The following is a 12,363-nucleotide window of genomic DNA, read 5'->3' on the forward strand; positions in this document are numbered from 1 at the left end:
ATAATACTCCAAATAAACAAATCTTTCCTAAAATCATTCTCCAGAAATCTCAAATAGTATACTGACACTCTGACAGAACTACTCAAAATTCAACCCTTTTCTTATAAGGTAAATAATACTCCCTCAGCTTAAAAAAGAAAAAAAGGTAAATAGTACTCTGTCCTAATTTATGAGAATCAACTAGGTCTCAAAAGGAGCATGCATGACAAGACCTATAGAGAGGCCAAAAAGCTCGTCTTCCTTTCTTAGATTCACTGTTCTGCTGTCATTTTTTATTTCTCATATAGAAGACAATGTCATCATTGGAAGTATAAGGTTTTATCAATTCATGAAATCACCGGTGCAATGGCTTAAACAAAAAAAATTGTACTCCAGGGGAAAAGAGGTAGACTAAAGTCAGTCCTTAGAGCTAGACTTTCAGCAACAAGCTGTCTACGCAATGGCTTAATTAGACAAAAAATGATTGAGGCTTCACTGGTAAACTGTCTACGCAGGAAACAAGATATTCAACAAATGGCCGTTAGAGAAGTTTTATAAATAGTACAAAGAGGTATTAGAAGCTAGGCCACAACCTTTATTTCTCCCAAAAAAAAAAGAGAGAGAGAACAGACAAAAGAGGCGCTAATCTATACCTGCTATCAGCCAGACCTCCCGTGCTTTCCAGTAATTCAGGTGCAGTAGAAAGTTCAGAAAGTGTTGTTGCAGTGACTTTCAACCTTGAAAAGTGGTCATGCTCCCAGGCTACCAACACCGTTTAGTAGCTTTAGCACAATAAAAAGACTAAACATTGCATACAAAGACAATTAAACAAGTAAAGATGGTATATCTGATTCCTTTAGCAACCAGTAAGAACAAGCTATTTAACAGGGAGAGCATTCAAGTTTAAGTGGGGGTGACTGTCACATAGTAGTCAATAAAATAGCTTAGAACAAGCTCTCTAGCTGGTTACACAACAGAAACTGAAACTGTCAAAAACTTCTATGAAAATTACATCAGTGAGGGTTTAACTTCTATCCATGACAAAATTACAGATTAATGATGCATAAAAAATCATAAACGCATTTGTATTTACTAAGTGACAAGGAAACATGACAAAAGACTTCCATTTCCTTAACTTCATGCAACATTCTTCATCCAAATACAAAGACTTCCAAGGCTACTTTGCAGATTTATTCTGGAAAAGAAGCCTGAAAAATTAATTATATTCACTATTAAGTCAACTTTTTTCCTAGTCCCAGAGAAGTGTTTGAAATTATAAGCCAACATGGGGGAGAGTAGGTGAAGGAGTGTTATTTGAGCATGACAGGGATGAGCAGGTTGAATGGGGGTGCTTATTTTGGAGAAAGGAAATGCGATTAGTATTCTCTTTCAAGATTCCTCCATCAAGGTCAATCTATTCATGTACATGGTAATAGAGAGGGTGTTTAAAAAGGAGTATGGAGATGTCGCTCTCCGATAAGATCAGATGTGAATTTCCTCCCGAACTCTAGGTGAAAGATGCTGCATAGTAGCCTTTTTCTGTGGTTCATTTTCTTTTGAATTGAAGTTTCATTTCAATAAGGTAAAACTGAGCATTTCACAAAGCTCAAACAGATTATTAGTCTCAAAGACAAAGATGTTTTACGGGCAAAACAGAAGGGGTCGGGGGGCGGATGACCACTAAGTTACTACAATTGCACAAATAGCACCCAAGCAACCACTGCATATGCACAAATCCATGAATATTGTCAATGAGATCAATGATTATGACTAAACTGTACACTGAATGCAAATTTCTGAGTGCTTATTCTAAGGTGCCTACCAAGTTCAAATTACCATCAAACAAGAGGTATTTCAGTTCTATTTATAAAGATCAAAATATGTTTATTGATAAAAATGATAGATTCTCTTCGAATGTTAATGTATTTTAGTTATAAACAGTTCGGCGTTGATTTACGTCTCAGATATAGTAGTTAAGCTTGGCACTTAAAAATTTTTGGTCTTCCCTCTGTTTGCTAGAATCTTGAACTGTAGTGTGACTGAGAGAAAGCATAATAAATTTAAATCGATACAATCCTAAAGAACCTGGTCAATGAGATACTGTTTGAGTTCTCAGGGGTCAAACAGTTGAGTTAGAAATACTGTTAAAAATTATAGTAGATGCTTATAGATATGATCAAAATCTAACTGCGCAGAATGATTTTGACAGCGGAATTGTGAAATAAGAAAGTTATCACAGTATCACCTTAGGTGAGCAGGATAATGTTGGTATTTGAGGTGAAAGGATGTTTTTAGTGAAGTGTAAGTAGTGTTGAATGGGCCTTTACACTGCCCCAGATGATCGTTCATTTGTGAATTTCTTCAGTGTATGCCCTTTATTTCCTTCTACTTTCCCTTCCTAACCCTCCCCCCTCCGCCCCCCCCCCCCCCCCCCCCCCCCCACACACACATATAATGTGGCTGTTATGCAGCGTTTATCTTACAAAAAAATAATGTCTAATCCATATGTGAGTTCCTTTGAAAGATCCAAGTACTTTCTGTCATTAACCATTACTTTGGGATTATTAATTCTTATAACAGGCAGTCCTGCAAAAGTATTAGTGACATCTTTGTACAATATGCATACAATATGTTAATTAACCATATGGTACTTTTAAGAATTCTCATGTGACATTTCAAAACGTTACGTAATCCATTGGGACCAACTGAGATTTCGTACTATTTCAAAGAAGTAATATCTGACTCATTCGATCTGTTAAAAATATGTTAATAGGGACTTACCAAGGTTATATGGACTTTAATTTCTTGCTTTGCTTTTTGAATAATTTTCTTTGTAGTACTGCAAACTAGTTATGGAGTCTGCAAATTGTTAGAAACTAAATATTAGAGGGTTCGGTTTTAGTTTTGTTGGTGTAGCTAGTTGATTAGCTGGACAGGACGAATCCAAATCAACCAGGATGAATATTGGCGAATCTATAATACTCTGAGAAAATCTTAAATCTGAAAAAAAAAATTGTTTCAAAATATCTGTAGAGAGAGAGAGACTGAGGGAAACCATTGAATCCGTTGGCTTAATTATGAAAATTGAATGATAAGAATTCGTTTTTCAAACTTATTGAACTTCCTATTAAGCTAATCAAGTTATTGATTACCCCGATTCTTGCTAATTCTATTAAATTGAAAAACCTGATATTGGATTACAAAAGCTCCTTAACAGTTGTTCCATCGTGAGTTTTGAACACAAAATGAAACAACATAATAACAAAGTTGTACATTATTTATTGAAGAGAAGTTTAAGCATATAAACTAATTTTTGAGAATAGTAGAATCCTTAGTCATATCTCTCAACATATCGGAGCCTTTGCAAGCAACCATTCCCAGCTACGGTCTAAGAAACGAAAATAAGCATGTCTCCATGATCTCTTAAAAAGCAATGAACCACATACACCCCAAAAGCTTAGTGCAAATCCTATTGCCATTGAAATGTAGAACCAATCCACTTCATCTTTGTCATTCTCATCTTCTTCATACTCATGATTTGGAGTTTTACCACCTGAACTGCAGTTCACCAAGAGTGGAAGCCCGCAGAGTTTGTTTCCTTGAAAACTAGTGGGATTAAAGCTTTGAAGCTGAGTGCTCAATGGTATCATACCTGATAAATTGTTATCAGATAGATTCAAGTAGCTCAAAGTGAACAAACTCGAAAAGCTTTGTGGGATTTGACCATAAAGTTGATTTTCTGAAAGATCAACAGATTCCAATGCTTTCATGTCGCCAATACCATTTGGAATCCCACCAGTTAGGTTATTTTTGGAAAAATTAAATGATCTTAATCCTTCAAGACGTGTTATACTTGTAGGAATATGTCCAGAAAGATAATTGCTAGACATATCCATACTTGTAAACAACACCAAAATGGTGTCATACTGATACATGTTGCCTTTAGTCATCACCATTGCGCTCTCTATCAGAAGTCCCCAATCATAGGAATAATGTAACTCAAAATCTTCCACTTCCGCTTTTCCTTTGACCATTGCACTGAAATTGCTAATACACCTTGGTATGATTCCAATGAATGTATTGTTTGCAAGGTCTAAGATCTGAAGATCTTTGAGATGACAAAGTTCTTGAGGCAATTCATCATCGAATTTATTGGACCGAAGGATAAGGACTACCAAGGTTGGAAACCTCAATCCCAACCAAGAAGGTAATTTCCCAACAAACTCATTCTCAGCTAAATCTATTTTATGCAGTTTTGTGCAGTTTCCCAAGGATGAAGGAAATGGACCATTAAGTCTATTTCTTCGGAAGTCCAAGGATCGCAAATTACTCAAAAACTTCATGGATCTTGGTACGCCTCCAATCAAGTTATTGTCCCTCAAGATTAAAACTCTCAAATTTGGCCAATTCATCCAACAATCAGGAATTTCTTCTGATAAATCGTTTTCCCCGAGGTTTAAGATCTCTAACTGATAAGATCCATTTTTTGCTTCACACAAAAAGTAAGATAAACCTTTTGAAATAGAATTGTTCGAGAGATCTAGCTCAGTTACATAGGTTGAAATTAACGGTAGTGGCCCACTAAATTTGTTGGAACCCAAGTATTTTATCCAATGACCATCTCCATTTCCAACTAACCAAGATGGTGTTGAGATGATTGGAACCTCACCAACAAATTGGTTGTGAGAAAGATTGAGAAGTTGAATTTGAGAAGACAAGTTCCAAAACCAAGTTGGAACCTCACCTTGTATTCCACCATCTGATATGTCAACAACCGTTATCATCTTCTGAGTTCGGAGCCATATGGGAAATGAAGGGCCTATATTCCAGCCACCTATTTGAAAATCTAAGGCTTGAAAAGGTGGAAACCAGTTTCCACGCACTTTTAAAGTCAGATTATTTCCAGAAGCACTGAATTCCTTTAGTTGTGTTAATTCATAGAAATGACTTTCTGTTACAACACCTTCCAACCTATTGTTATAGATGTAAAAGTCTTCTAGCACTGAAAGTTGGCCAAGACTTTTTGGAAGAGTTCCGGTGAGTTTATTGTCGCCTAGATTCAAATAACTCAGAGAAGAACTATTTCCCATTTCCTATTTAAAGAAATTACTCCTACCGTTGAATAATTCAGATACTTCCCCATCAAATAGATTATTTGAGAGACCAAGATATTCTAATTTCTTTAACTTTCCAATTAGATTTGTAAACTTTCCAGAAAGCTTATTATGAGAAAGATCAAGATGTTTAAGTTTTGTTATGTTTTCACTCTTACTCGGTATTGCACCTTCAAGTCCACTATCACTGAGATCAATATATTCAAGATTACTTAGATCAAACAACCATGTGGGTAAAAGACAGTTGAAAGAGTTATAATAAGCCCTGAAGGATGTGAGAGAAGTCAAGTTAACTGGACCGTCAGGAAACGGGCTAGTAAAATTATTGTCACTCAAATTAAGAGAAACGAGACTGGCGAGGTTGAAAACCCATTTGGGAACAGGAGAATTAAAGTTGTTCCCAAAAAGATCAAGGGTTTCAAGTGAAGAAAAATTGTGATGAAGTAGAGGTGTTATATGATGAAGACCACAATAGACTAAACGAAGATCCACAAGAGAAGGAAGCATGTTAATGACCTGTAGCCAATTAGTTGCATTGCTGAGATCCACATGACGCATCTCCAAGTGCTCAAGACTCAAAAGACTTGGCAGCCACTCAAGGCTATTGATCCTTAGATATCTCGATTCTTCCCAATCACTAATTATGTGTAGCTCAATCACATGACGAGTCAAATTGTTACACACAACCCCTTCCCATTCGCAACAATCTTTTCCAACAACCCAAGAAAAGAGAAGATCTGAGGGATCATCTACTTCTTTCTTCAAGCTCTCCAACGCTCGTTGCTCACTTTCTCTGCAAATGCCTACACAAACAACAAACTTGGTGTTTGTCAAAATAAAAAACAAAAGAACCCATAGTGTTATTGCTAACACTTTCATGGTGTGGAAAGTGCAATGTTTTAGACTAGGAATTGAAAAGTATGTGTGTCAAGTAGCTGCTTGCTTGTATTTTTTTACTAGGCCGGGCAATTTGTATATATAGATATTAAGAACGGTAGAGCTGACTGTTTGACTCGAAGACTTGTTGATTTTAAAGAGTTTTTTGTATTCCTTTTTAAACTGTATATATTACTCCCTCCGTTTCATAATAAATGTCACCTTAACCAAAAAAAATATCTCATACTAAGTATTACCTTAGAAAATCAAGACATAAATTAACTAGTTTTTTCCAATTCTACCCTTAGACAATAAAGTAACATCTAAATAATGATTGAAAAAGCCACATAGTAACTTGATATTATATTTTGTTGTGCATACTTTAATCAAAAGGTAAAAATAATTTATTATTATTATATAGAGGTAATTTGGTAAACTTCACATTGTATTATTGATTTCTTAATATGTGTATTTTTAGTTAAGATGACACTTATTATGGAACGGAGAGAGTAATTAATTAGTCAAGAGGACTCTTCGCGACAACTTTATCAAGTGTCTCTGTTTGGGCCATGCCTGTACACCGCCCATATGAAGTAATTGACGGTTTGCCCTTCAAATGGGGCTGGTGGTTAATTTTACGGGACAACTATGTATATATACACTTTAAGGAGAAATATTTACAAAATGTAACGATAGTTTTATATTTATAAAATATAACATTACAAACCTTATACAAAACATGCTTTTAAAAAATATAATTTTTTTTAAAAAAAATTATTTTTAAAATTTTTAAAAAAAAATATGTCGCTCAAAAATTTATGTATGAAATGTGTATATTTCACTCAAAGCTTAAAAGTTCGCTCAAAATTTAGTGTATAAAAATGATATGAAAAAAGTATGAAATGTGTATATCGCGTTTAAGGCTTAAAAAATCCGCTCAAAATTGTGTGTATGAAAACAACATGAAATTTGTATCTCGCTCAAGTCTTAAAATTTTGCTCACATTTTCTCGTATAAAGTTCATGTTAGATTTCTGTAAAATCAATACAACCACAACAAGATCGTATACAACTTTGATACAACATTCAAGACTTAAAATAATCTCTCAAATATTTGTGTATGAAATGTGTATATCTTGCTCAAGGCTTAGAAAGTTCGCTTAAATTTTATGTATGAAGAACGTATGAAATGTGTATATCTCGATCAAGGCTTAACCATTACGCTCAAAATTTATGTATGAGAATGGTATGAATTGTGTATATCTCGCTCAAGACTTAGAATTTCGTTGAGCCAATGTCTGACCTTCTCTCTGGCATCATTACCAACCTCTGCAGGAAACTAAGTCAGCAGATATCAGCAAAAACATGAGGGATATGGATAAAATATAAAAAAAATGTAAATACAAAATATTTGTAACATTATTTGTGAAGAAGTCTATCGTATGGTGTACAGATGTAGGCCTGCCGTACATATCTTCCTATCTCCAGTACTATCATCTCAAAACATATTAGAGATTTTCCCACCATTTTGGTGGTTCTACTATTTTAAAAAAAAAAAAAAAAACATATTTGAGATTACTTTCTGTTCTAGCATTTCATAACTTGAAATGATAAAATAGGCTTTGATAGTTCATTGAAATGCTCTGCTGATCTGTTGGAGCTTGAAAGAACCTTCTAGGCAAAATCCAACTTCAATACCTAAACTAATGTTGCTCTTGAATGCTATGACGGATTGCACTAACGTTTCTGACCTCATGTGCCAAGGGGAAAAACCACAAAAAGAAAAATGCTGCTTTAAATGACACCTACTTCCTCAAGACCCAAAATATGTGATTTCACTGCTTCTTCCCTGATTGTTTCCAGGCGCTCTGGAGGATTATCTGCCAACATTGCTTCAGCAGCTATAGTGAGATCCAAATACACTTCATCAATTGAAGCTCGCTCACATCGGCCTCTTCTAGCAAGTATGGTGACAACCTGAAATTATATTATGGTATGATTATCAGCACAAATTATTCATTCATAGAGCACAATGATAGCTTTCAGTATCAAGGGACCTCTGAGCCTGCATTCCTGTAATCATTAAGATCAGCTTTACCACGGGCAACTGGGACTTGAACAAGATGAATCTCCGGACAAACTTGCTTTGCTTCATTACCTCGCATTGAGCTTAAACATGTAAATATTTCAGTGCTCAGACATTTGATAAGTATTAAGTTCTCCAAGAATAACCAGTTGACTACTCATACAACCAAAAATTATACAGACTCACCGCTTCACCCCAAACTTACGAGCCTCATAACTGACAGCGATCAGCCCCCCGCCTTGCCAAGAATGTACTGTACAACAGCAGTGGGTTTACCTCTTAGACTATGTTGCTTTCGCTGCTCCACTACAGATACACAGTGTTACCAGTTAGCCAGACTACAAAGATGATAGCATCGCATAACGAAATTGCACAGCAAAAAGATATTACTCAAGAAAAAGATGGTAACATAACTATTATTAACAAAATATGGTAACATCATTATCTCATGATCATTACAGAAAGAGCACTTCTTTTCTAAATTACACAGAATACATACTTAAAACACCAAGGTGAAAGGCAAGTTTTATAAAATGGTTCTAAAACCAAGAATAATATATGGGAGTGAATGTTGATCCAATGATGAGTTATGCAAGAGGTGGATGTTTATACAAGGTTAGACCTAGTGTTATCAAAAGAAAAAAGCGCAAAAAAAAAACTCTAAGGTCAGCTGGGGCTTTAAGCGCAAAGCGCAAATAAAGAGCGGGCTTTAATGAAAAAGGCGCAATGGTGCAAAAATACAAATATACATAAATATATGTTTATTCCAAGACAAATAATAATAAGCATGAAAAACAAATATACGGACAAAGAAAGTGTAAAAACATTATGATAAAGTGAAATATCAATTATCTAGTATCACCTCTTCAAGAGAGGCTCATTGGCAAGGAAAAGTATATCTTAGAGCCTTAATGATGACACTGAAGCGTACATAAAGCGAGGCGAAGCGCTCAACATGTTTTGAGACTCGCTTCAAGGCTTAAGCGCAACTTTGACAAAACCGGTTAGGCCAAAACAAAAATGATAACATCTCAAGTGACCTTATGCAAGAGTGTGAAATGTTGTCATGGCTAATGAAGTTGAATTAGAAATCATGTAGACTTCACGAAAGATAGGGGAAAGTGAAAAAAAAAAAAAAAGATCTATATCGGCAATACCAATTAGTTGGGAATATATTTTAGTCATGTTAGTGCGTTTGGTTTATCTTTAGGAGTCTTTTAACCCTAGTAGAAAATATAGAGAACTTTTAGTACTTTTAAATTTATAGAAAACTTGCTTAAGATGAATTTTAATTGGAGGTCAGGGCTACACCCGTGGGTGCAAGAACACCCAATTCCTTAAACCAACAAATATCAGTGACCTCTCACCAAACTATAGAAGAGCTACCAAAAAAAGTGATCTGGCTAAGAAACAACAGAAGTTTAAAGGAACATCCTTAAGGAAGTATTGACTTCAGGGATGGAGGCACAATTTTAGCTTACTAGCTTTCGCTCAAACTATGTTTGTGTTAAAAAAAAAAATCATCTGATATGTATAAATAATCTATACCAAACCAAATAAGCAAAATGGATTATAGTCTAGAACCCATAGACTAAAAATCCTGGCTCTGCCTCTGATTGGCTTCTAACTGAACTGCGCATCAAGTCACGTACTTTATGGTTTTAAGGACAACATTTACATATGTGAAAATTCAACTTTCTGTTTTTGTAGCTATTCATTGGAATTCTATAAGTGATTCGGGTAAAAGAGGAACCGAACTACTGCCTCCGTACCAATTTATATGGCACTGTTTGACTTGGCACGAAGTTTGAAAAAGAAAGGAATACTTTTGAAATTTGTGGTCTAAAATAAACTGATATTTAAGTGATTAAGGGTTAAAGGTTAATCTTAAAGTTAAATTGTTTATAATTATAGAAAGCTGACATTGTTTTTGAGACAGACTAAAAAGCAAAGTGTGACACATAAATTGGGACAGGGAGTACAAGAAACCCTAAAGGACAGCGTTTTCATACTGTGAAAAATTCAACTTTCTGTTTTGTAGCTTATCATTGGAATTCCATAGGCAATTCGAGTAGAAAGGAACGGAAACAATTGTGTTTTTTTCAAAAGGGAAATGAAGGGATGCTACATATAGTATCTAGTCTACTTATGCCCTAAAGAACATGAATACAAATGAATAAAGTGTGAAATAAATCCCAAACCTTGAACGTAGAAGCAATCCATGTCGACATGAGCAATAACTCTAGCATCAGATAACTCAGGTCTTGCAACCGGCATATCTCTCTGTCAATCCTCTTCTCCTACTTCTTTTTCCCACCAATTTCACGGCGGGTTTCCTTTGAATTATTATGCCGCAATATATAAATTTGGTCCGCGGGGGTTACTTTGTTTTTTCAGTTAATTGCACATGCCTCCCTAAAGTTGTAGGTCATAGATTAGGTTTGCACGAATTAGGTTGGTTCGAATTTTTTAAATATTAAATTAAATTAATTGCATCGAGTTTTTAAATTTATAAACTAAACTAAATCAACAAAAATTGCGTTTTTCAACTATGGGTTTTCTCGATTTTTTCGGGTTTGTTTCGGTAAAGTCTTCGTACAAAATATATAGCTTATACTTCAAATATTTCTTTGGTTCTAGTAAGATAGACTATCTAATTAAGATATTTATAAGAAAATAACACAAAATATGAGATTAGAGATGACATTGTGTTAAAATATTTAACAAAAAATAGTAATAAAATTACATAAAATAAAATGAACATAATCTAAAAGTACTAAGTCATACTTTAATAAATACGGCTAATTTATAAGTGCCTATAGAAAATGATTAATCTAAAAGTGCTAAGTCGTGCTAAATAAGTATGACTAATAAGTATTAATTATATAACTAACTATTTAAAAAAAATCTGTTATTTATTTTCACTGTCTAAATCAATATAAAACTAAGAATCGATATCCGACATTATTTTCATTCTTAGTGTTAGAATTGAATTTCTTTTGTTAGTATTAGTATTGATTTGATATTTGTTGGGTTTTATTTGAGCTACTAATATCTATGGGCTAAACATGTTAACCGGTTTGAACCGGACCTGACCGATAACCGATTAACAAACTGGCCGGTTTCCGGTTCAAAAATCGGAATCGGCCACCGGTTCCGGTTTACCGGTTAAATAACCAAAACCGGACCGGTCCAGTTCAAAAGTGTCCAAAACCTCTTTTTTTTTGTATATTATATATATATATATATTATAGTATTTATTAGTATATTGTAGGTATATTTACATATGTTATATAAGTTTATAAATAAGGTTTATATATTTACTGACTAACAGCAATACAGCATATATGTGTGTGTGTGTGTGTATATATATATATATATATATATATATATTAAGTTATATGCTTAAGTTATACTACATATATCTAAAATATACTAAGAATATACTTATATATATATATATATCAATATACTTAGGTTATATAACTTTTATATATATATATATATATATATATATATATATATATATATATATGTTTAAGTTATATGTATACTATATATACTTATATAGTATAACTTAAGTTATTTATAGCTTAATTTTTTTCTAAGTTTATAAATTAGTATTTTATGAATTAAGTATATTTATATTATAAATATATTCTTAGTATATTTTAGTTATTTTCCAAGTATATAATTTTCTAGTTTTTAATTTAAGTAGATGTATATTATAAGTATATTCTTAGTATATTTTAGGTATATTCCTAATTTAAAATAAGTAAAAATATGAACACAAGTAAATAGAAGAAAGCTCAATGAGCCATATATTTTATTCATTCTTGGATAACATTTATTTGCAAGTTGTAGTTTTTTTAACTTGCAAATAATACATGAGTTGCAAAGAAATAGTAGAATAATAAAATCACCAATTCTCAATCATTTGGTTAATTTCCCCCATATCATATTCGGCCATGGAGATATCTTCAAAGTCTTCCATTTGATCCGCTCCACTTGCTATCAAATCTTCAATCTCTTCCTCTTCGCCTTCCTCCGCTTCTAAGTTTTGGTTGCGTCGCTCCGATCTAATTCAATCGCGAATGCACACTAGTACTTGCAAGCTAAAGCCGGATAATGAGTGTCTATAATATCCAATTTGTTGTCTTCCTTGGCTAAATGCACTCTCCGAAGCCACGGTTGATACTTAAACTGTAAGGATATCTCGAGCCATTCTTGAGAGTATCGGATGACTTGCCTTGTATTTCTTCCACCATGCTAAGACGTCCAATTCATCTAGTTCCTTGATATCCACATT

General features: G+C 33.9%; 3 protein-coding genes across 3 annotated transcripts; all 3 read right to left on the reverse strand.

Moving 5' to 3' along the window:
* Positions 1 to 3,323: 3,323 nt before the first annotated feature.
* On the reverse strand, positions 3,324 to 5,069 carry LOC132628407 (receptor-like protein EIX2). Its single transcript, XM_060344189.1, has one exon. The coding sequence runs from the start codon at positions 5,067 to 5,069 to the stop codon at positions 3,324 to 3,326; it is 1,746 nt and encodes a 581-aa protein (XP_060200172.1).
* A 3-nt stretch (positions 5,070 to 5,072) lies between these two features.
* On the reverse strand, positions 5,073 to 5,972 carry LOC132628408 (receptor-like protein 38). The gene has a single exon (XM_060344190.1). It carries the CDS (start codon positions 5,970 to 5,972, stop codon positions 5,073 to 5,075), a length of 900 nt encoding a protein of 299 aa, XP_060200173.1.
* Positions 5,973 to 7,243: 1,271 nt separating this feature from the next.
* Positions 7,244 to 10,452, reverse strand: LOC132628409 (DNA polymerase eta-like). Its single transcript, XM_060344191.1, has 5 exons — positions 10,256 to 10,452; positions 8,241 to 8,360; positions 8,026 to 8,137; positions 7,778 to 7,945; positions 7,244 to 7,297 (listed from the first exon to the last, which is right to left on the reverse strand). Exons 3-5 carry the CDS (start codon positions 8,131 to 8,133, stop codon positions 7,244 to 7,246), a joined length of 330 nt encoding a protein of 109 aa, XP_060200174.1. The 5' UTR covers positions 8,134 to 8,137; positions 8,241 to 8,360; positions 10,256 to 10,452.
* Between the last annotated feature and the right edge of the window lie 1,911 nt (positions 10,453 to 12,363).

Source organism: Lycium barbarum, chromosome 2, assembly GCF_019175385.1.
Source record: "Lycium barbarum isolate Lr01 chromosome 2, ASM1917538v2, whole genome shotgun sequence".
Classification (NCBI taxonomy): Eukaryota; Viridiplantae; Streptophyta; class Magnoliopsida; order Solanales; family Solanaceae; genus Lycium; species Lycium barbarum.